The 25758-nt window shown below is 29.4% G+C and overlaps 2 protein-coding genes and 1 pseudogene across 2 annotated transcripts; all 3 read left to right on the top strand.

Moving 5' to 3' along the window:
- The first annotated feature begins 121 nt into the window (after window positions 1-121).
- LOC111287604 (uncharacterized) lies at window positions 122-6116 on the top strand. Its single transcript, XM_089759339.1, has 4 exons — window positions 122-1271; window positions 1839-1982; window positions 3420-5429; window positions 5523-6116. The coding sequence occupies exons 1-4, from the start codon at window positions 278-280 to the stop codon at window positions 5879-5881; spliced, it is 3507 nt and encodes a 1168-aa protein (XP_089615465.1). The 5' UTR covers window positions 122-277; the 3' UTR covers window positions 5882-6116.
- A 4104-nt stretch (window positions 6117-10220) lies between these two features.
- On the top strand, window positions 10221-12320 carry LOC111288773 (receptor kinase-like protein Xa21 pseudogene; annotated as a pseudogene).
- LOC111288380 (putative LRR receptor-like serine/threonine-protein kinase At3g47570) lies at window positions 10954-11361 on the top strand. Its single transcript, XM_022879262.2, has one exon. It carries the CDS (start codon window positions 10954-10956, stop codon window positions 11359-11361), a length of 408 nt encoding a protein of 135 aa, XP_022734997.1.
- Window positions 12321-25758: the final 13438 nt, after the last annotated feature.

Below are 25758 nucleotides of genomic sequence, written 5' to 3'. Positions count from 1 at the left end.
ATAAATTTGATTAACTTATCATAAAATTACTTTTTTTTTTTAAATAACAATTAAGTTACATTTTGTTTGGCCTTAAATGCCAATAAAAATAAATAAGAAATGAGAAAGTTACAAATTTCCCTTTGAAAATTCTTTGCAATGCCAACTACCTAGTTATAATTTTTCTCAGTGGAAGGGCAGGGAAGCTCGTGGTCCATCACGATTTTCATCGGTTCGATTATTGAAGAAAGAAACATCAAAATTTTTCCTCTTACAAGTTCCAATTCTACATAACTTCATGGCAAACACTCGGTTTATTCTTCTGCTTCTTATGGTGGTGATGCTTTTGCCTTGTTTTGTGGTTTCATTCTCTACGAAAAAAGTAACCAATATCAGCACAGACCAGTTGGCTCTTCTTGAACTAAAAGCCCATGTCATTAGTGATCCTCAAAATTTCTTGGCAACCAACTGGTCAACTGCTACCTCTGTTTGCAGTTGGATTGGTGTCACTTGCGGTTCTCGGCACAGAAGAGTCACGGCTCTGAATCTTTTTGGCATGAATCTCTCCGGTACCATACCACCACACCTGGGAAATCTGTCATTCCTTGCTAGGCTCAGCATCGGAAACAATGGTTTTCATGGCTCATTGCCCATTGAATTGGCTAATTTTCGTCGACTGAAATCTATAAGCTTGTCTAACAACAATTTCAATGGGGAAATTCCATCCTGGTTTGGTTCTTTCACTGAACTTCGGGATTTGTCTTTGAATGGTAATAACTTCATGGGAGTTATCCCATCTTCTTTATGTTCTTTGTCAAAACTAGAAATCTTGAGCTTGTACCAAAACAATCTACAAGGACAGATTCCGTTGGCAATCGGAAATCTTTCTAGTCTGAGATGGTTATTTTTGCATTACAATCAACTTTCAGGTTCTATACCTTCCTCAATCTTCAGCATATCTTCATTGGTGCAGATTTTTCTCAGCGACAACCAGCTAATTGGTTCAATACCCTCCATCCAACTCAACATTTCTTCCCTGGAAACAATTGATTTAACATTTAACAATCTCACTGGTCATATCCCACCAAATATGTTTGATTACCTACCTAAATTAAAAGGGCTTTCTCTGAGTTGGAATCAACTTTCTGGCAGAATTCCAATGAGTTTATTCAAGTGCCAAGAGTTGGAGGAATTATCCTTATCTATTAACAATTTGGAGGGGATTATTCCTGTAGAAATCGGAAATTTGACTATGCTTGAGAGCTTGTATCTTGGAGACAACAACCTTAAAGGTAAAAGAAAAATAGTATTTCAGTTTTTTTTTTTTTTTTTGACATTGACAATGCCACTTTTTTTTTTTTTTGCAATTACGTAAAATTTTTATGTATTTTATCGTTAATTTCTTTAATATCATTTTCTTTTTATGTAAATTATATGATTTGATGTTCTTCAAAACTAGTTTTTCACTACCAATTTCGCTAGAATATATATTAGGAAACCACTAAGTGAACACCATACATTATTTAATTTATAGCCAGACAAAAACTGCAATTTTTTATTGAAAAATACTAGTTGCTTTACTGTTGTTGCATCAACTAACATGACAACAATTTGTTTAATCAAATTCTCACACTCAACGCCTATATATATATATATATATATATATATATCTTTATGCTTTACATCATTTACTGCAAGCAAATAATGTTTGGGCTTTTGGATCTTTCATTGTTTCTTTTTATTTAAATTCGCTCGCTTCATTTTTTTTGTTTTAATTTTTATCATTTGATTCTCAAACTTTACTTTTATACCAATTAACTTTTACTTTGAAATGAAATAAAATTCCATTATAAATGCAGGTAAAATTCCATTACAGATTGGAAATCTTCTGAGTTTGGAGAAATTAACTATAACAAATTGTCATCTGACAGGGGTTATTCCCTCAGTTATTGGCAACCTAACATTCCTGAAAATTCTAGATTTTTCCAACAATAACTTGACAGGTAATATTCATCATTGTTCCCATTTGTATTATAGCTGCATTTTTTAAAAAAATATTTGAATATTAAACATTAGTTTATTCTTCTATGCTTAACAAAGAAATGGGACTTATTCATGTATAAGAAAACGAAATTTGGCCTTATTAATTTTTTGCAATAACTTTGAAAGGAAATAAAATTTCATTTTAAATCATTTTAAATGCAGGTCAAATTCCATCACAGATTGGTAATCTTCTGAATTTGGAGGAATTATTAATACCGAATTGTCAGCTAAGAGGGGCCATTCCTTCAATTGTTGGCAACTTAACAATTTTGAAAATTCTTGATTTTTCCTACAATAACTTGACAGGTAATATGTCACATTATTCTCATTTGTATTATAGCTACATTTTTTAATATTTGAATATTAGTATTATTTTTTTTAGTGAATACTAATATTATTATTAGACACTCTGTTGAAATATTTTCAAATATAGTGAAATATTTAATTGATTAAATATGAAGTTTAATCAATGAATTGAGAGACCGGTGATTAAGAGTTATAAAATAGCTATGGAAAGATTCCATAACCAAAGAAAATCGATTTAAGTCACAAAAAAATAAATTAGTAAAAGTTTCAGCATACGTAAATGAATTCTCATGCATGAGATTCGACTACCATGTTTATAGACTGAAAATTTTGACTATGTTTTGAATTTGCTCTATACCCGTCAATTCTCTTGTAGGGGTAGTCGAATGCCATGTTTAGAAAAATTATAGAATCGAATGAAATAAATTTAAAGGAAAATGTTTCTTTCTTTCCTCGATTCTCCATCTTGAACCTCCACAAAACTGAAAAAAAAAATGTAAAACTAACACTCTACTTAGACTCACAAACTAACATACTTTTATTGTAGTCTTTATAACATAACATGGAACCACCTCTTTATTTTTCATTGAAATGTGAGATTGAGGAAACGAATAGGAAAAGGGAATGGGCGAAGAGAATTAATTTGTATGCAGAGTGTAGGTGAGAAAGAGATTTTGAGTGGTGCATGGGAGTGTTCTATGTCATATTTCGAGCCCAATTAGGCAAACTTTTTTTTTTTTGTAAAGTCAAGTCCACCAATATAAAATTTTATAACATTAATAATTAAAAGAATTTTATGTTTATATTCTTAAATTTAATATATATATATATATATATATATAATATTAGACAACGGCATCAAATAGGAAATTATAGTTCCTTTCATTATAGGACAGTATATTAGATTTCAAAATCACATTATTTTGTTGAATTAAGGTATTTGACTGATTATGTTAAAACAATAATTATTAAAAATTTATATAAAATTAACAATACCAAGATATATGTGCAAATAACATCTCCATTTGTTTTGTCATTTATTATGTGGATCAATATAGCACAATGGAACTACCCTTTGATTTTTGTGGCAGGTAAAATACCAGATCAATTTGGCAACCTACCAAAATTGGAAGAATTGTATTTAGTATCTAACAGTATCACCGGAATCATCCCTCCTCGTATCTTTAATAGCTCAACTGTGAGATTCATTTATCTAACTCTAAACCAGCTCTCAGGCTACCTTCCATCAACCACAGGCCTTTGGCTTCCGAAGCTTGAAGTCCTTGAACTTTCAGCAAATGAGTTAAGTGGATCAATACCTGTCTCTATCTCTAATGCCTCTCGGCTTACTCTTCTTAACTTTGGAAGCAATTCATTTTCTGGATATATTCCCATCGGCCTTGGCAATCTAAGGGATCTACAGTGGTTCAACCTTGAGTATAATAATTTGGTTAGCACACCTTCATCTTCAGAGTTGAGCTTTCTATCTTCATTGGCAAATTGCAAACAATTGAGATTCTTAGCGTTTGATACAAATCCATTGATCAGCGGTAAACTTCCGGTTTCTATAGGAAATCTCTCTGTTCAAGAATTTGTAGCTGATGGTTGCAATATTAAAGGAAGCATTCCAGGAGAAATTGGCAACGTAAGCAACCTGTTTTACTTGAACCTAGATAACAATGAACTGACTGAATCAATTCCCACCACAATTGGAAGATTAAGAAATTTGCAAAGACTCTCACTTCAAGGCAACAAGTTAGAAGGATCCTTCCCAACTGAGTTATGCAATCTAAAGAGTTTGAGTTACTTGTATTTAACCGGTAACAAATTGGCTGGATCCATACCAGCATGCATAGGTGATCTCGTTTCTCTTAGACATCTATTTTTGGGCTCAAATAAGTTTGCCAACTCAATACCCTCAACCTTGACAAGGCTTACAGATATCTTACAGCTAAACTTGTCTTCCAATTATTTAAGCGGGGCCCTCCCAGTTGACATTGAAAAGTGGAAGGTTATCACTAGCATTGATTTTTCCAAAAATCAATTATCAGGTGAAATATCAATAAGCATTGGTGATCTTAGGGACTTGACCTACCTCTCATTATCTGGTAACAGATTGCAAGGACCTATACCAGAGTCATTTGGGGGTCTAACAAGTTTACAAGTCTTGGATTTGTCAAGGAACAATTTCTCAGGATTCATCCCCAAGTCTTTAGAAAAACTCTTGTATCTTGAACATTTTAATGTCTCATTCAATAGACTAGAAGGAGAAATTCCTAACAAAGGATTCTTTGGCAACTACTCTATTCAATCATTCATGGGAAATAAAGCACTATGTGTCGCACCTCAGCTGCGACTCCCACTCCCACCATGCAAAGCTAATTCTTCTGGAAGGCATTCAAGGAAAGCTCTTCATCTTGTAAAATACATTGTATTGCCAATTGGTTCAACAATAATAGTACTAGCTCTGATTCTAATTTTTTCACGAAGACGAAAAGGGAATGCAAATCTGCCAACTGGTCAAGAAAATTTCCCAGCATTAGCAGAATGGAGAAGAGTTTCATACCAAGAGCTTCAACAGGCTACATATGGATTTTCTGAAAGCAAATTACTTGGTGTGGGGAGTTTTGGATCAGTATACCAAGGAATTCTTTCAGATGGGTTGAGCGTTGCAGTAAAGGTCTTCAATTTGGAGTTAGAAGGAGCATTTAAGAGCTTTGACGTTGAGTGCGAGGTCTTACGTAACATTCGCCATCGAAATTTAGTCAAAATCATCAGTAGCTGCTCTAACATTGATTTTAAAGCCTTGGTTCTTGAGTTCATGCCTAGTGGAAGTCTAGAGAAGTGGTTGTACTCTCATAACCATTTTTTGGATATCTTGCATAGGTTGAACATAATGATTGATGTGGCATCTGCATTAGAATACCTTCATCATGGTTATACAACACCTGTGATCCATTGCGATTTAAAACCCAACAACATTCTTCTTGATGAAGATATGGTTGCACATTTGGGTGATTTTGGCATTGCAAAGCTATTAGGTGAACACGATTCGACAATACACACCGTGACACTAGCAACGATTGGGTATATGGCACCAGGTAATACAAAATTTAAAACTCTTTTACCCTATTATGATGACTAATGTAACATCATTGTATGCTTTGATGATGATTTTGACAATTTATATGTAGAATACGGATCAGAAGGAGTTGTTTCAACAAAAGGTGATGTGTACAGCTTTGGTATTCTTTTAATGGAGACCTTCACAAGAAAGAAACCCACAGATGAAATTTTTGCTGGAGAAATGAGCATAAAATATTGGGTGAAAAAGTCGTTACCATCAGCTTTGATAGAGGTTGTAGATACCAATTTGTTAAATAATGAAGCAAGACAATACTATGCGACAAGAGATTGTGCTTTATCTATTTTGCAATTAGCATTGGAATGTACAGAAGAAGTTCCAGATGAGAGGATTGATATGAAAGAAGTTGTTGCTAAGCTGAAGAAGATCAAAATCAAGTTTTTACATGAGTCGAATAGGCGGGCCTAATGAGGAGAACCTTCATGTAGCTGGCGTTTCTATTTGTCTCCTTTGAGCTTATGGGTTTGTCTTTCTTGATTTCCTTTAAGCTTAGCAAATCCATAGTTTCAGCTCAATTCATTCGTATATGAGTTCTTGCCTTAATAAATTAACTGTGTTTTTGGGGTTTTGTTTTAATGTGTGTTCATGAACATTAAATGAATTGCTGAATTGCTATAAAGTTCTATGTTGTATTTGATGTTTATTTGTTTTGGTTGACTTAAAGTTTCTTCAAAATGTTTAAAACAAAAAGGTTTTTTTCCTTGTACAGATTGGTTAGAATTGGAAATCATTGTTGTAAACTTCACGATTTGATTTCTTTTGGAGAGAAGTCTGTCTTTCTCATCCCTTCAAGAAATAAAAACAGAGTTCCTCAAAATAGTGAGAAACCAATTATCAAAGTATTCATTAGGTTTGAGGTTAGTCAAAAAATTGTATTGAAAAGACTTTGCCTATTGTGGACACCCAATTTGGTCCAGGCCTGGATTAATTGGGCCTGGTCCAAATGAGTAAGCCCATTTTGTATTTTTATTTTTTATATTATTTATTTATTTATTGCTATTATTATTATTTATTAATATATATATTTTTATCTATTAATATATATTATTATTTATCTATTAATGTATGCAAATTTTTATTATTAACTATTATCTATTATTTATCTATTAGTATATATATTTATTATTTATCTATTTTTTTATTTTCTTTTTTTTTGGCTGGGATTAAAGGATATTGATAAAAAAAAAAGTTGAAATTTTATCGTAAATTTGAGATTCAATCAGAGTCCAGATTAGATTCAAAGATTGAATCTCAATCTAAGGGGGAATTGGGATTGATCATAAACTCTTCTGATCAATCCCTATAAATAGGTCCACAGAAATCACACAGGAGGACACAGAGAGGAAACAGAAGCTAAAAAGGTTCTGGCACATTAGAAACAACTTTAGAAATTTGTGGGAAATTTTTTAGAATTTTTGAAGTTTTTTTTCTGGAAAATTTTTAGAAATTTTCCAGAATCGAACGAATTTTCCAGCGACATTTGAATTTTTAGATGACTTTTCTGATCAAATTTGAAGTTTTCGGTAAGTTTTTGCCAAATTCCAGTGGAATTTCAATCGAAATCTGGGTTTGAGTAGAGAGAAAGAGGAGGAAAAGAAAGGAAGAGAGAGAGAGAGAGAAGGGGAGATCTGGTGAAAAAATGGTGGTATTTGCCTTTTATACCCTGTTAAAATGACGTCGTTTTGGTGTTAGTAAACTCAGAAGATCCACACGTTTTTGTTCGGGCGACTTGACCGCATCGCAACCCGTTTTCAACCCAAGTTCGACCTGCACCTCAATCATCAAGTCGAGCCGAGTTGATTCCAGCTGCTCAAGTCGAGCCGTGTTAAGGTTTTTTTTTCATTTATTATTATTATTATTATTTATTGATTAGATTAGAATTATTTGGTATTCCTTATTTTAGGTTTTTTTTTTATTTATATTTTATTTTTTTATGATTTTCTTAAAATAAAAAATTTTCAAAAAAGATATTTTTTGAGAAAAGTTGAAAGTATCAATTTTCCTTAAAAATAAAATTTTCAAAAACATTTTAAGGAAAGTTGAAAGTATCAATTTCCCTTGAAAATAAAATTTTGAAAAATATGTATATATTCTTGGGAAAAAGTTGAAAGTATCAATTTTCCTTAAAAATAAAATTTTCAAATGCTCTAAGGAAAAGTTGAAAGTATCAATTTTTCTTAAAAATAAAACTTCCAAAAACATTTTAGGGAAAGTTGAAAGTATCAATTTCCTTTGAAAATAAAATTTCCAAATGCTTTAAGGAAAAGTTGAAAGTATCAATTTTCTTTATATAAAAGCAATGAGTGTTTTTTTAAAAAGAGAGGAAAAGATTTATATCAAAAGTTGAATCATTATTCCTTTTTTTCTTCTTTTCTTCTTATTTTAAATAATCCGACGATAAAGCCTTTGCAAGTAAAACAATAGTTTCCTTGCGTACTCTTAAGTTAAGGAAAATTTTTCAATTTTTTGCAAAAAGTATTAGAGTCAATTGAAAATAATTTTCAATAATTAATTACTTGGTAAATTTTTAAGGCTTATTGGATAACACAAAATTAAGCTGGTAACCATCTTTCGATGGGCATTGTGAGGGTGTTATAACCTTCCTCACACGTAACCGTACTCTCAAACCCTGTTCTGGTTAGTAGACCTAAACCTATTCTTTTAGGGATCCTTAGACGTAGGTGTTCCGTAAAAGGATAGATTCCTTAGGTGGCCAATCGCACGTAGATAAAAAAGATTGGTGGTGACTCCTAAAGATAATGTCTAGTGATGGATCCTCGGATCTAGACGTTATGACACCTATCTACAAAGAATTTGTTTTTCTCTTTTTTAACCTTTTCTATTACGCAAGTAATTAAGGATGTTAAAAATGAATTGCATTGTCTAACAACAATTTAACTCACTTACCTCTATCTTATATCAAAATAAGGTGAAATTAAATGCTCAATCTTCGAAGGCAAAGCTTTAAATTTGTGACCAAAATGATGCATTTATTTTGATTTTATTGAGATGTTATAATGTGAAAAATATGAAAATATAATTGGAGCCTTAGAGTTGCAAGGTCTTCAATTTTGGCCATGTCAAGTGACAAATTGGAATGCCTCATATTTTGGGTCTTTAATCAATTTATGGTTAATTCCATAACTTGATTTATTGGACCGTATTTTGATCATTAGTGAAATTGATATAGAAAAGCAATTGAAGTCATTATATTTTTCCTAAATTTTCAAATTAAAAAGTGGGAATCCCAATCCCATGTTAGAAAAGAAGATTTCACATTTCACATTGGAAAGGGTTCTTCTGCAAAGATGGAACTTGGCTGAATGTATGAGAGTAACGGAGAGTGAGAACTGAGGTGTCTACGATTCACATTCGTTTTTTTTTCTTTCAAATATGCTAACTTTTCATTTGTTTAAAGGAGCAGTAAACCGTCACAAGACAAGTGTAAAATTATCAATAATCATGTTATTTATTTATGAGAACAGACAAGAAATTAAGTAAAGTTAAAAAGCTATTTACTTTTTCTATAATGTTGATGAACAATTTCTTTTGTATTCTCATTTTATTTATTTAAAGATGAACAATTTCTTTTCTAGACTTCTATTCATTGTCAACGTCGCATAATCATCCAATTTTGCAAAGTGGCCAATCAGCTTCAAAATATCATTGACATTCATTCACCATCCCCTCTTTCACTTACTTACCCATGTTCTGTCATTAACAAACACACCACACCAGGTTACATCTCTCAGCCTTTTTGTTTTGAAACTCCTATAGTTTGGTAATACAAATATAAATTAATGTAACACCATTGTTCTTGTTTGTTTTGTGGTATTCAAAATATCTTTAAATCCAATATCTTTATATAACACCATTGTACCAGTTAATAACTCAAGACTAAATTGCCATAAGAATTGTTTATCTTAACTAATTTTTATCTCAAGATGATTTAATCTTTCTTAATTGAATTGAATTGCTCACTTTTGTTTGTCATCCAGGTAGTTGAAAGTCCTAACATGAATTATTCTAAATAGAGAATTATCAAATTAAGTAAGATTAATTATTTTTGGTGAATTTTTTCAAGGTGTGACAAATTTCATTAAAGTCATCTTTTGAATGTGTTTATATCAATGTTACATTTTTTTTTTGCCACTGCCAATATTACATTCATTCATGAATATTTATGTTGTTAATACTAAAAATGAAATCATTATAAATAGTATATGTGCTACATAGCAAGTTTGTTATTTTGATAATTGGAATTTCCTTATGATTAAAACATGAAAAGTATCAAGGTTAGGAATTTATTTTATTTCATTTTAATTTCTAAAATTATATATTTTTATATAATAAAAAATTTCAAATAAAAGAAAATTTAAGATTTTAATTGGTAATATGTACAATTACATTCAATCAATGGAAGCACCAATGAAAAATTACGTAAAGCAAAAAAAAGAGATAAAAAATGGACTGAATATGCATAACTCTATTTCTCTATATGACAAATAAGGTTAGTACTACATGATATTTCAATAAATAATATACAAATGTATTGATTTCAGTTTTTTTTTTTTAGAATTACTATGAAACCCTTTTTAAGAAAAAAATTATATACTCCTTCATTTTCTTCATTATATCAGTTGAATAATATTCATTGTTATGTCAAAATTTTTGTTCAGTTGAATAATATACAGAATCTAATAAATGCAATGCAGTTCATTTATCTCTTCAATTGTAGTAAATCAAAATGTTCTCAAAGCTCTTTCCTTGGGTTGCTGATCTTAGTCTTGTTTCATTTTCAAGTCCATTGTTGGTTGAGACAGTGTAATTTTTTTTAATTAGGACTTAAAAGATTGTCACATATTTTTTAATTATTTTTTTAAATATAGTATGGAAAAGTGTTACATACCAAGAGCTTCACCAGGCTATGAAGGATTTTCTGACAGCAAATTACTTGGTGTAGGGAGTTTTGGATCAGTATACCAAGTTACTCTTTCAGATGGGTTGAGCATTGCAGTAAAGATCTTCAATTTGGAGTTAGAAGGAGCATTTAAGAGCTTTGACATTGAGTGTGACGTCTTGCGCAACATTCACCATCGAAATTTAGTCAAAATTATCAGTAGTTGTTCTAACATTGATTTTAAATCCTTGGTTCTTGAGTTCATGCCTAATGGAAGCCTAGAGAAGTGGTTGCATTCACATAACTATTTTCTGGATATGATCCCTAGGTTGAACATAATGATCGATGTGGGATCTGCAATAGAATATCTTCACCATGGTTATACAAAACCTATGATCCATTGTGATTTAAAAGCCAGCAATATTCTTCTTGATGAAGATATGGTTGCACATTTAGGTGATTTTGGCATTGCAAAGCTGTTAGGTGAACCATATTCCACAACACAGACCATGACAATAGCAACGACTGGGTATATGGCACCAGGTAATGACTAAATTTTAAACTCTTTTATCCTAATATAATGACTAATGTAACATCATTGTGTGCTTTTTTTGACAATTTACATGTAGAATATGGATCAGAAGGAATTATTTCAGCAAAAGGAGATGTGTACAGCTTTGGGATTCTTTTAATGGAGACATTCACAAGAAAGAAACCAACAGATGAAATTTTTGCTGGAGAACTGAGCATGAAATATTGGGTAAAAGAGTTATTACCATCATCATTAATGGAAGTTGTAGACACCAAGTCCTTAAATAGTGGGGAACCAGGATACTCAGCGACAAGGGATTGTGCCTTATCTATTTTCCAATTAGCATTGGAATGCTCAGAAGAAGTTCCGGAGGAGAGGATTGACATGAAAGAAGTTGTTGCTAAGCTGAAGAAGATCAAAATCAGGCTTTTATATGAGTCGAATAGGCGGACCTAATAAACAGAACCTTCATATAGTTGGCGTTTCTATTTGACCCCTTTGAGCTTATGGGTTTTCCTTTCTTGATTTCCTTTGAATATGGGTAGTTTCAGTTCAATTCGTTCATATATGAGTGCTTGCCTAAGTAAATTAACTGTAGTTGTGGGCTTTTGTTCTAATGTGTGTTCATGAACATTAAATGAATTGTTCAATTCCTATAAATTTCTATGTCGTATTTTGTTTTATTTTGTTTTGGTTGATATAAAGTTTCTGTGAAATGTTTAGAAGAAAATTTTTTTCCTTGTAGAAATTGGTTAGTATTAGAATTCATTGTTGTAGAAATGAGCATGAAATATTGGGTAAAAGAGTTATTACCATCACCCTTGATGGAAGTTATAGATACCAATTTGTTAAATAATAAAGAAAAGGGAACTCAGTTATAAGGGATTGTGCCTTATCTATTTTTCCATTAGCATTGGAATGTTAAAAAAAAAGGGGATTGATATGAAAAAAGTTTATGCTAAGCTGAAGAAGATCAAAATCAAGTTGATGCTAGCATTGGAATGTTCAAAATCAAAACCATGAGGAGAACCTCCATGTAGCAGGCATTTCTATTTGACTCCTTTGAGCTTTTGTGCATGTCTTGTTTTTATTTCCTTTGAGCATATGGGTTGAATATCCACAATTTCAGCTCAATTCATTTGTATATGAGTGCTTACCTTTGTAAATTAACTGCATTTGTGGGCTTTTGTTCTAATGTTTGTTCATGAACATTAAATAAATTTCTCAATTCCTATAGTTCTCTCTCTCTCTCTCTGTCACTCTCTCTCTCTCTCATTTTTGGTGTTTCTTTGTTTGCTTGAATTAATGTTTTTGCTTAAAGTTTTACAAAAAAGTGTTTCTGTAATGCTCATCTGAATTTATAAGAAAGGTTATAACATCCCTGCAATGCTTATCCGAATGATGGTATCAGTTGATTTCATGTTATCTAAAAATCTTAAAAATCTTACCAAGTAATTTGTTATTAGAAATTACTTTTAAATTACTTTAATATATTGGTAATAATTTATGAATTTTTCCTAAACTTATGAGCATTTAAGGAGACTATTTGCTATGTTTTGAAGAAGTTTTATTATTGGATTCACTTAACTTTAAAAAAAAAAAAAACTCAAACACTATGTTCTCTTTTTATTAGTGACTAGTTTTCTTTTAGATGTTATGCACATAATTGTTAACCAAATTATAATTGTAATATAATAAAATAATTTTAATACTTTTATAGTGACAAAATTGAAATAACTATCATCATACTAAATTAATTGAAATTTTAAATTTAAGTTTGAAAAAAAAATATAACAAAAATTTTATATTAAAACTCCAATAAAGAATAATATTTAATCTTTCTTTATTTTGACTTTTTTTTAGAAGTTTTCTTTTAAATCTTTTGGTTTTAGGTCATCATCTTCATTCATTTTTTATATATTTTTTCATATTTTTATCAATAATAAATATAAAATAATAAGTGATTAAAGTTAAAAAATTTGACCAACAAAAATAAAAATGTGACAATTTTTCTAAGATTGAGGAAGTATTAAACTGAATTTTATTTACTATTAAATTATTATTAATTTACTATTAAGTTATCATTGATTTAATATTAAGTTATCACTTATTTTTATTAAATTATCCTTAATTTACTACTATATTGTTATGTATTTACAATTACGTATAAATGATTTAGTATTAAGTTATATGCTATTTACTACTATATTATTATGTTATCACTGGCATACAACTATCTTATCAATTTTTTACTACTAAATTATTATTTATTTACTATTAAGTTATCCATAATTTAATATACAGTTATAATTGATTTAATATAAAGTTATTATTGATTTTGTCTAAATTATCACTAATTTACAATAAAATTATCAATAATTTGCTACTATATTACTCTTTCAGTCTTTATTTGTTTGTCTTGTATTAATTTTTACGGAGTTTAAGAAAAAAGTTTTGACTTTAATGTAATTAATATTGAAATTAAAATTTTTTTTATAAAATCAAAGTTTTATGATTTTTAATGTTAAAAAGTAAAAAAGCAATCATAAAAAATAATTTAAAATATAAAAAGTAAGAGTTTTAGATGTTTAAAACAAAAAATATGACATAATTTTGGGATATCCCAAAAAGAAAAGATGGACAAAAAAAGGACAGAGAGAATATTATACATTAACTTCTATGTTATAATTTATTTACCACTAAATCCTTTATAATTAATTTAATTATATAAAACATATTAATAGGTGAAATGTGTTACAAACACTAAAATATTCATATGTAGAAAAACTACTTTAAATCTTCTAGTTGTACTGCTTATATTAAGTGTGGTATGAATGACTTAACCAAGAAAAACTATTTCAATAAGAAAATAAATAAAAAGCAAACAATATTTTAATTTGCTAAAAAATATTAAATAAAAATGAGTAGAGATAATTTAATAAATCATCACATTTTATATATAATATAGATATATATTAAACATCTTCTTAATTATAAAATCTCCTATTTAAATAGGTTATAAATTTTAAAATGTACATATATTTGTTAGTATTCTAAATTTTTAGCTAAAATTTAAATAACTATTTATAGTAAAGTTGGCTAAATTCCAAATGGAGCACTCTTACACATTAATTGGAAAAAAAATTAGGGCTCACGTTATCATCTATAATCTAATAGTTTTTTTTTTTTTATCATTTTCTTATATATTATGATATATTGACCCATTGAGTAATAAAAAGACTAATTTAGTAATCTTAGGATCTATACAAAATATTAATTGATTCATTTATCTTATTTTTGTATATATATAATTTAATTTTATCAATTGAGTTAATTTTTTATCTTAATTGTTAGACTATATAAATAAATATATTTTATTCCACATCCTCATCAAATTTTTTATCATGCGATTAATGAGTTCAATTTTAAATTTTCCTTTCTTTATGAATCAAAGAATTAATTAGACATGCATAATTGCCATGTAATGTATTATTAATGGGAATCTACCAAAATAAAAATCATTTTTAATATTGTTTGGAGCTCACATTTTTTTATGTATAATAAACACACTCATAAAAATATAAATAATTATTAAATAGATACTTTCATGATAAGAATACAAATCAATAATTATATACTCTAAGTATATAAACAAACAAAATGAAATGAACTATAATGTTATTGTTTCTAAGAATATAATAATTGGTTAGAGAACTAACAAAGCTTTGATTATTCAATAAAACGCACACAATTAATTAATATTTTTTACTATCAAAACACAAAATCATAAAATATATTGATAATAAATTTATATTCTTAATTGAGAAAAATAAATTTATATTTTTCAAGGAAAAATCATAAAATATATTGCTAATATAGTTTTTAAATTTTACAAATGAAGTTAGTAGTGTGATATATACCTTTTAGGCTTTAGAGTATATTAAAAAAAAACTAAATGAAAAAAAAGTGAGTGATATGTTAATTTTTTAATCCACTTGTGAAGATGAAAAAAACTCAACTAACAATATATCAAATAATTTTTTTTCTTCAAGATTATTGTTTCTTAGCAATATTGACTTTGGTTTCATAAAAATATCTTAAGTACTAAAATTTGAAATCAAATATAAAAAAAAATTAGGATAGACCGAAATTAACTTGGATGTAGTATAGAATCAATCTATAAAAGATAAAATAAAAACTAAGTTTAGTAACAATTCAAGGGAACATGAGATTATGTTTATAAAGTAAAGATTCATTTAGGCATTGTAATGTTAAGGTGTGATTGAATAGAGTGATTAGAAATATTATAATCAACCATTGCAATCATTAAACATATAAATGTATATTTATCATAAAAATACAAAAATCAAACTTACATACTTACCATAATACATGTATTACTCTTTTTGAATAATTTTTTGATAATTTAATTTATAATTTTGTATGAACTTTAATTTTAATTAATATAAATTAAATAAATAAAAAAATATAAATATATTTAAGGACTCATGATATGTACCATTAAAGAAGATAAAAAAGTAAATTAGATTGTATCTTGAAAATGAAAAATTATATGCTTTACTTCATATAAAATTAAATGTTTTGGGGCATACACATTATGATATAATAATTTAGACTAAAACGATTAGTAATTGAGAAATAAGGAAAAGATTTTGTCTATATTTTATTCAATATTAAGGACTCATAGTATGCCAGGGCTCATTGGATGAGAATGTGTTTTATATGAATTTGATTACATTATTACTTATGAAATTTAACAAAAAAGAATTTTAAAAATAAAGATGAGAGTAAATTTGAGTTAATTTTGGACAACAAATCCACCATATTTCACAAATAAATTTTTAATGTAGTTTAATTTGATATAAATTTTATTTGTAAATTTTTAATTGATTTAAATTTAAATAACAAATGAATAAAAAACTATATATGTAATGACAAATAATCATTATTAGATAAATAAATAATGCTAGAAATTGAAATATAAATTTGTTATTTTTTAAAATTTATAAGGGTATTTATGTTACTCATTTTTAACACTTTTAGATTTAAATTTAAATAACTAACTAATAAAAGCTATATATTTAATGACAAATAATTTTTATTAAATAAATACTGCTAGAATTTTAAAGATAAATTTTTTATTTTTTAAAATTTATAAGGGTATTTATATCATTCACTTTTAATATTTTTAAAATTCACGCTTTTATATATAGATAGATTGATAGATGATATCACAATGCTTGACTACTGGGTAGTTTTTCATTAAATGATTTTGGACTTTTAATAGATTTATTGCTACAATCCACTAACAACAACAAGAATAATAATAATAATTATTATAAATTCAATGATTTATTTCATGCATATCATTTATGGATTTATGAGGTATACATACATTTTTGAAGAAATTTTGAAGAACATAGTTTGATCTTGAACATTTATCTCCATCTTTATGTCCAAAGATTTGGACACAAATCCTCCAAAAATTATAGCAGTTTTTCAGGGTATGCTAATAGTGTCTTATGATTTCATGTTTTCTGATTGTACAAAATGTGTAGCATTCTTTCTTTGTTTCTACCACCAAAAAATTGTCGTGGCTGGTTGACGAAGACTTAGTCCAAATTAGGTCAATTATATTTGTATAATTTTGATGAAATATTTGCTTTATAGTCTCATTTTCCGTGTTAAAGATGTTGCAGACTTGCATTCATAGTCAAGGTCGCATAATCATCTAATTGACAGTCAACACCCCCTCTTTCACTCACCCATGATGTCCTTTGTTGTTTTTTTTAATTGACCATATACCCAAATAGTCTGTCATTCATTCACCTAAAACGCCACACCAACTGACAAATTCAAGATTTTTTAAAGGTTATTTGTTTATAATATATAAAAATATTGTTAATAAATTTATCAATTTTATTAATAAAAATTATGTTTAAAAGAAAATTTTAAAATATCCAAAATTTTTTTAATTTTCTAATTTTTGGGAGTGTCGTGTGAAAAATTTTGAAGTATCCAAAAAAGTTTGCTTTAAAAATTTTTTGATTTCCAATTTCATAGACACGTCACCAAAGCATTTAGATCCGTGCTGACCACACCTGGTTTCAGCTCCTTTGAGCTTATGGGTTTGTCTTTTTTTATTTCCTTTGAGCATATGGGTTGAATATCCATAATCTCAGCTCAATTCGTTGATATATGAGTGCTTGTCTTTGTAAATTAATTGTGTTAGTGGACTTTTGTTCTAATGCTTGTTCATGAACATTAATTGAATTTCTCAGTTCCTATAGTTCTATGTCGTATTAGATGCTTCGTTGTTTTGATTGAATTAAAGTTTATGCCAAATGTTTACAAAAAATTAATTTCTTGTAGAAATTGGTTAGTGTAGGAAATCATTGTTATAAACATAAATCTTTAATTTCTATGTGAGAGTGATTAGGAAGGCTTTGATTTCCTCCGGAGAAGAGTCCGTCATTGCCTACCCAGTATTCTCATAAATAGAGTTTCTCATAAATAGTGAGAAACCAATTATCAATGTTTTCATTCTCTGTCCACAGCATTCTTTCACAGTTGGCTTGAAATTCAAGATTGTTTTTGTTTTCCTAAATAATTCTTTTTTTTTTTTTATAATAAAAATAATTTATCAAATTTAGTGGTTTTGCTTTCCCAGATAACACATTAAGCTTTGTATTTGAAATAGTAAAGAAAGTGAATTTAAAATTTGCTTTTTTCATTATGTTAGTCAAATTTTCTACATAACCAAGATCTAAAAAAATCCATGAATTTGTCATCTAATTACAAAAACAATGTTTTAAGAATTCTTATTATGCAATTTATACTAATTAATTTTGAAATATAAATAGTTTCATATTTAAATTTCCTAATGCCATTGTAGACAATTGCAAAATTTGAATTTCATGGTGTGTGGATTTACAAACAAAATTTTTTCTCTTCACACATAGTTTAATTATTGAAACTATCAATATAAACCTACATATAATATTATCTTTTATATTTTGAAGAAGAGACTGGCATAAAGTAAATTTATTTGAGGAAAATGTTCAAGGAAATAGTGGAAGGATGTTATACAAAGATCACTAGTGATGTACACTTAACATCTTCCCATCTTAATTGTGAGAAAAGATATTAGTTAAGGTGGAATTAATGTGGGTTTGCCATGTATAAGATCTGTTTATTAGAATGTTTGCATTTTTTTTATTTTGTCAATATTTGGTTGATTTCTAACCTGGAAATGGCCCATTGAAAACAATTGAGTTGACAAGAGTGCAACTCAAACTTGCTTTTTGGGTAGAAGGTAAAAAATTGATGATATTTGTCAAAGTCAATCCCAATCTTTCTAAGTTACAAGTTGTCAAGAAGTCATATGTGGTTACAATTATAGTGTATTGTTAGGTCAGAAAACTTCATTAGTTTTCTATTTCAATCCGATTATTTTTCCTTTTTCTAACTTTTAACTAGAAAGTGAGTTAATCGAGTGTCGTAACGGTTTTGTGTCTGCCCGATGAATTTAGAAACAAAATAAAAAAAAATAATGGAGTCGCCACCAATCTTTTTTTTTGCTAGGTGCGATTGGCCACCTATTAAAACATATCCTTTTAATGAAATCTTAAAATTAATTAAAATTTATTAAAAGAATAATTTTAAGGTCTACGCAACAGTCTAAGTTCGGGAGTCAGTTACGTGTGGGGAAGGATTAGCACCCCCACAAAGCCCGTTTAAAAACAGTACCAATTAACTACATGTTATTCTTTGATTTTGATAAAAAATAGTCTCATTTCAGTGTTTGAAAAATAATTTTCTTGTTTTTTTTATTTATTAGAAATTTTTTTATTATTTATTGTTTATTGTTTCATTTTTTATTTGAGAAAAAATAAATTAGAACCTTTTTATTGAAATAATTCTTAAAATGTTCCAATACATTGGTAACATTAGAAGAACTTTTTCTCACTTAGAGATTTCTTAGACATTGCTTCTCGAAATTTCTTAGAATCCCATCCTTGGGGGATCAAATTTACATTTCGTAAAAATTTATGTCATGCATGCAATACAAAATGTTACCATGTTGATGCACACATTTCATTCTCTTTTTTAGAAATTTTATTAATATTTATTATTATTTTCACTTTAAAGAAATAAAAAAAGAGGAATTTTTATTATATTGAAGATTTTTTTATAAATATTCTAATACACTGGTAATATTTAAAAAAATCTTCTCACCTAGAGATTTTTAAAGCATCTCTACTTGGAATACTTTTAAAATCCCATTATCGGATAAAATTTCTTTTTTTCTCATTTTTTATTACCTATTTTTAATTTATTAATTAGTTTTTATTTATTATTTTATAACAAAAGAAAATTTTTATTGCATTAAAAATTTTTTAATAAATATTTCAATACATTGGCAGTATTCAAAAAAAATTTTCTCACCTAAAGATTTCGTAGGTATCATTACTCGGAGTACCTTTGAATCTCATCGTCGGATAAAAATTTCTTTTTTCTTTTTTTTTTATTTTAAAATTATCTCAAATTTTTACTATATATTTCATTATTTATTTTTATTTGTTAATATTATAAAACAACAAAAAGTTATTCTAGGAAATTTAAACATTTTTACATACATAAATATTAATAACAAAATTTAAAATAACAAAAATAATATTTTTAAAAAAATAAAAAAAAATTTATTTTTTACCTAAACTGAACCGATCAATGGTCCGATGGTCTAGTCGCCTTCAGCAGTTCGGGGCTGGTCCGGCTCAGGTCAGCGATTCGGGTTCGATTCGATCTAGGTTGATTCGATTGGACTGGTCAAAGGCCGAAGGAGACGCGGGTCAGTGGGTCGGGTGTGCAGACCTTGGGTCGGGTCACGAGTTGATGCACGGATCCTCAAGGGCTTAAAACGATGTTGTTTTAGGGTTTTATTGAAATGACATCATTTTGGCTTTGGTAGTTTCTATAAAAGGCCTAAATTTTTTTTTTGTCATTTCTTCCCTTTTTTAAAAAAAAAAACTTCTTCTTTTCCCTTTTAGCGCAAGCACAGAGGGGGTCGGTTGGTCGGTGTCCGATCGTCATCGCCGTTGCTCCAGTCGCTGTTGGTGGTCTTCGGGCGATCGTTGAAAAATACCCAAAAACACCAAAATGTTCCCCTCAATCCCTTCTTGTTGGATCCGAACTTCTTTTCACAAAAAATAGCCCCAATCTACATAGATCGGGGTTTAAAGTTTCAATCTCCTTTTTAAAAAAAAAAACCTAAAACTAACTATTTTTTTTTGTTTTTGCAGGTGTTGCTTGGCACTGGGTTCCTTGCTGAATGGCGAGGATTGTGATTTTTGTTTGAATTTCTTTTTTTTGGCAGGAAAAATTTTTGATTTTGGAAACTCTTTTTTTTTTACTATTTTTTTACTGGATCTCTTCCTCCTATCCCTTTTTGGGTTTGGCTAAGAGCTTTATTTATAGAGCTCCGATCATGCCCTATGCTTGTGTGACTGGCACAGAGCATGGCATGTGGTGCAAGCACAAGCTCATTGGCCCTTTTATTTTTTTTTTTTGTCTTATTCGACAGTTAGGAGTATAGATGGGGTGGATAAGGTTTGCAAGGTATGGGTGACCATCGGATGGGTGATCAGAGGGCAGGGTATGGTGGCCAGTGGTGCCGGGCAAGGCACCACTGCCATCCCCCCTTTTTTGTTTTTTAATTTTTTTTATTTTGTATTTTTGTATTTTTTGGTATTTTATATTTTGTATTTTTATATTTTTATATTTTTATATTTTTGTATATTTTTGTATTTTGTATTTTTAATTTAATAAAACAAAGAAAATAAAAGGCAGGCTTGGCTTAAAGAACAAAATAGGCTTCGGGCTCAATCGAAATCAGACTTTAGGGCCAGTTGAATTGAAATCAAGCCTGAAGCCCAGTTGAATTGAAATCGGATATCGACCCAATAGCTCGAGAATTATTATTAAAATTCAGAAAAATTTAGTGTCTACAGTTGCCCCTCTTTGTGCATTACTGAGAATCAGGAATAGGGTAAAGACAACGATAGCAATTTTGTCTGGAATCCAAAAGGATTTTTCTTTTCTTTTATTTTCTTTTTGAACATAAACTACTCAAAAAGTTTTTCTCGTCAAATCAAAAATGCTCCTCTCACTTGAGGCTCGACAACTTTTAAAAATTTAAAATCTGAAAGAGACTTCTCTCGGCAAAGGCTCAACAACTTTTAAAAATTTAAAATCTGAAAGAGACTCCTCTCGGCAAAGGCTCAACAACTTTAAAATCTGAAAGAGACTCCTCTCAGCAAAGGCTCAACAACTTTAAATTTTATCTTGAAAAAGTTCATCTAAGTAGAGGCTCAATGAATTTAAAAATCTTATTTGAAAAAAGCTCCTCTCAACAGAGGCTCAACAACTTTAAAAATCCTCATCTTGAAAAAGTTCCTTTAAGTAGAGGCTCAACAACTTTAAAAATCTCATTTTGAAAAAGCTCCTCTTAGCAGAGGCTTAACAACTTTAAAAATTCTCATCTTGAAAAAGCTTATCTAAACAGAGGCTCAACAACTTTAAAAATCTCATCTAGAAAAGCTCCTCTAAGCAGATGTTCAATAACTTTAAAAATCTCATCTGAAAAAAGTTTCTCTAAGCAGAGGCTCAACAACTTTAAAAATCTTCATCTTGAAAAAGCTCATTTCAGCAAAGGCTCAGCAACTTTAAAAATCTCATTTGAAAAAAGCTCCTCTTAGCAGAAGTTCAACAACTTAAAAAAAATTCTCAACTTGAAAAAGCTCATCTCAGTAGAGGCTTAACAACTTTAAAATTCTGTCTTAAAAAGGCTCCTTTCAGCAGAGGCTCAACAACTTTAAAAATCTATCTTGAAAAGCTCCTCTCAACAGAGGCTCAACAATTTTAAAAATCCATCTTGAAAAGCTCCTCTCAGAAAAGGCTCAACAACTTTAAAATTCTATCTGTTCTCAAAACTGAGTTTTCATCTTTGAACAAGTAAATTTCTCTTTTTTGAAATCTTTTGTTTGATCTTGTTTTTCATTAGGAAATGGAAAGTCTTTGTCCTCATTATTCATGGATGCATGTGCTGAGTACTCTAAATGTAATGCATGTAATGCAATCAAAATTATTCATTGTGGTAAAAAGGTTGTCGAAATCTCTTGCTTTTTGGTTTCCTTTATCAAAATTGCCATATGACCAATATGTTTTTAACATCTGACCATTGTATTCTTCCCTAACAATATTATTCTTCTTCAAAACTCTGCAACATTAATGTCTTATCATATCAGTCTCATCTTTTTTCATTTGTCTTTGTCAATTTTTAAAAAGTAATGTTGAGATCTTTTATGTTTATGTTTTTTTTCATCATTTTAAGTTCAAGACAAACAAAATGCAATCACATAATTCTTTTATTTATACGGTGAAGAAATATCAAATGAGAATTAAAGGAATGGATAGGCATTATTTCCAAAAGAAAGATAACATATTTCATTAGATGACGAAGTGTTTAAGTCGAAACAAAGGTGCCCGAATAATGATCATATGATAATCATGAACAAAATATTTTCAGATTCTTTTTCTAAAACTAAATCAAATGACTTCCTTGATTCTTCAGAATTCATCAAATTGCACTGGCCCCTGTGTTGTGGGATGATGCTTCTCATTTGCATCCAAGTTGCCTTTTTAGGTTTTCAGCTTAGATACATCATTTTTTTCATTTTTTATTTTTTTTTCAAGCAAAATATTTCTTTACAACATCTGAATTTATTTGAGTGGGTAAATCACCTCCATCCATCTCTACCAAAATTAATGCCCCACCAGACAAGAATTTTTCACCACGTACGGGCCCTCCCAATTTGGTGTTCATTTTTCTCGATTGTTATGTTGATTTGGAAGGATTTTTTTTAGCACTCAATCTCATTCCCTAAAGCAACGAGGATGAATTTTCTTGTCATGTGCTTTCATCATCCTCTTTTGATATAATTGACCATGACAAAGTGTTGTAAGTCTTTTCTCTTCAATGAGGATTGTGATTTTTGTTTGAATTTTTTTTTTTGGCAAGAAGAATTTTTGATTTTGGAAACTCTTTTTTTTTTGTTGGATCTCTTCTTCCTATCCCTTTTTGGGTTCGGCTAGGAGCTCTATTTATAGAGCTCCGATCGTGCCCTATGCTTGAGTGACTGCCATAGGGCATGGCATGGGGTGCAAGCACGAGCTCATTGCCCTTTTTATTTCTTCTGTCTTATTCGACAGTTAGGAGTATAGATGGGGTGGATAAGGTTTGCAAGGTATGGGTGACCATCGGATGGGTGATCAGAGGGTAGGGTATGGTGGCTAGTGGTTCCGGGCAAGGCACCACTGCCATCTCCCCTTTTTTGTTTTTTATTTTTTTTGTATTTTGTATTTTTGTATTTTTTGGTATTTTGTATTTTAGTATTTTTTGGTATTTTATATTTTTGTATTTTATATTTTTATATTTTTATATTTTTGTATTTTGTATTTTTAATTTAATAAAACAAAGAAAATAAAAGGCAGGCTTAGGCTTGGCTTAAAGAATAAAATGGGCTTCGAGCCCAATCGAAATAAGACTTTAGGGCCAGTGGAATTGAAATCGAGCCTGAAGCCCAATTAAATTGAAATAAGGCCTGAAGCCCAGTTGAATTGAAATCGGATATCGGCCCAATAGGCCGAGAATTATGATTAAAATTCAGACAAATTTAGTGTCTACAGTTGCCTCTCTTTGTGCATTGCTGAGAATCAGAAATAGGGTAAAGACAACGACAACAATTTTGTCCAGAATCCAGAAAGAATTTTCTTTTCTTTTCTTTTTTTTTTGAACGTAAACTACTCAAAAAGTTTTTTCTCGTAAAATAAAAAATGCTCCTCTCACTTGAGGCTCGACAACTTTTAAAAATTTAAAATCTGAAAGAGACTCTTCTCAGCAAAGGCTCAACAACTTTAAAATTTTGTCTTGAAAAAGTTCCTCTAAGCAGAGGCTCAATGCCTTTAAAAATCTTATTTGAAAAAAGCTCCTCTCTACAGAGGCTCAACAACTTTAAAAATCCTCATCTTGAAAAATTCCTCTAAGTAAAGGCTCAACAACTTTGAAAATCTCATTTGGAAAAAACTCCTCTTAGCAGAGGCTCAACAACTTTAAAAATTCTCATCTTGAAAAAGCTTATCTAAACAGAAGCTCAACAACTTTAAAAATCTCATCTAGAAAAGCTCCTCTAAGCAAATGCTCAATAACTTTAAAAATCTCATCTGAAAAAAGTTCCTCTAAACAGATGCTCAACAACTTTAAAAATCTTCATCTTCAAAAAGCTCCTTTCAGCAAAAGCTCAGCAACTTTAAAAATCTCATCTGAAAAAAGCTCGTCTTAGTAAAAGCTCAACAACTTTTAAAAAATCCTTAACTTGAAAATGCTCATCTCAGTCGAGGCTTAACAACTTTAAAATTCTGTCTTAAAAAGGCTCTTTTCAGCAGAGGCTCAACAACTTTAAAAATCCATCTTGAAAAGCTCCTCTCTATAAAAGCTCAACAACTTTAAAAATTCTCGTCTTGAAAAAGCTCCTCTCAGAAAAGGCTCAACAACTTTAAAATTCTATCTGTTCTCAAAATCGAGTTTTCATCTTTGAACAAGTAAATTTCTCTTTTTTGGAATCTTTTGTTTGATCTTGTTTTTAATTAGGAAATGGAAAGTCTTTGTCCTCACTATTCATGGATGCATGTACTGAGTGCTCTAAATGCAATGCATGTAATACAATAAAAATTATTCATTGTGGTAAAAAGGTTGTCGAAATCTCTTGCTTTTTGGTTTCATTTATCAAAATTGCCATATGACCAATATGTTTTTAACATCTGACCATTGTATTCTTCCTTAACAATACTATTCTTCTTCAAAAGTCTGCAACCTTAATGTCCTATCATACCTGTCTCATCCTTTTCCATTTGTCTTTGTCAACTTTTAAAAAGTAATGTTGAGATCTTTCATGTTTATGTTTCTTTTCATCATTTTAAGTTCAAGACAAATAAAATGCAATCACACAATTCTCTTATTTATACGGTGAAGAAATATCAAATGAGAATAAAGGAATGGATAGGCATTATTTCCAAAAGAAAGATAGCATATTTCATTAGATGACGAAGTGTTTAAGTCGAAACAAAGGTGCTCGAAAAATGATCATATGATAATCATGAACAAAATATTTTCAAATTTTTTTTCTAAAACTAAATCAAATGACTTCCTTGATTCTTCAGAATTCATCAAACTGCACTTGCCCCTGTGTTGTGGGATGATGCTTCTCATTTGCATCCAAGTTGCCTTTTTAGGTTTTCAGCTTAGATACATCATTTTTTTTCATTTTTTATTTTTTTTTCAAGCAAAATATTTCTTTACAACATCTGAATTTATTGGAGTGGGTAAATCACCTCCATCCATCTCTACCAAAATTAATGCCCCACCAGACAAGAATTTTTCACCACGTACGGGCCCTCCCAATTTGGTGTCCATTTTTCTCGATTGTTATGTTGATTTGGAAGGATTTTTTTTAGCACTAAATCTCATTCCCTAAAGCAATGAGGATGAATTTTCTTGTCATGTGCTTTCATCATCCTCTTTTGATATAATTGACCATGACAAAGTGTTGTAAGTCTTTTCTCTTCAATGAGGATTGTGATTTTTGTTTGAATTTTTTTTTTGGCAAGAAGAATTTTTGATTTTGGAAACTCTTTTTTTTTTTTTTTTACTTTTTTTTTGTTGGATCTCTTCTTCCTATCCCTTTTTGGGTTCGGCTAAGAGCTCTATTTATAGAG

This window comes from Durio zibethinus, chromosome 4 (genome assembly GCF_047325235.1).
Source record: "Durio zibethinus cultivar Kanyao isolate XHJ-2024 chromosome 4, ASM4732523v1, whole genome shotgun sequence".
Lineage (NCBI taxonomy): Eukaryota > Viridiplantae > Streptophyta > Magnoliopsida > Malvales > Malvaceae > Durio > Durio zibethinus.
This window is presented reverse-complemented; position numbering and strand designations above follow the sequence as displayed.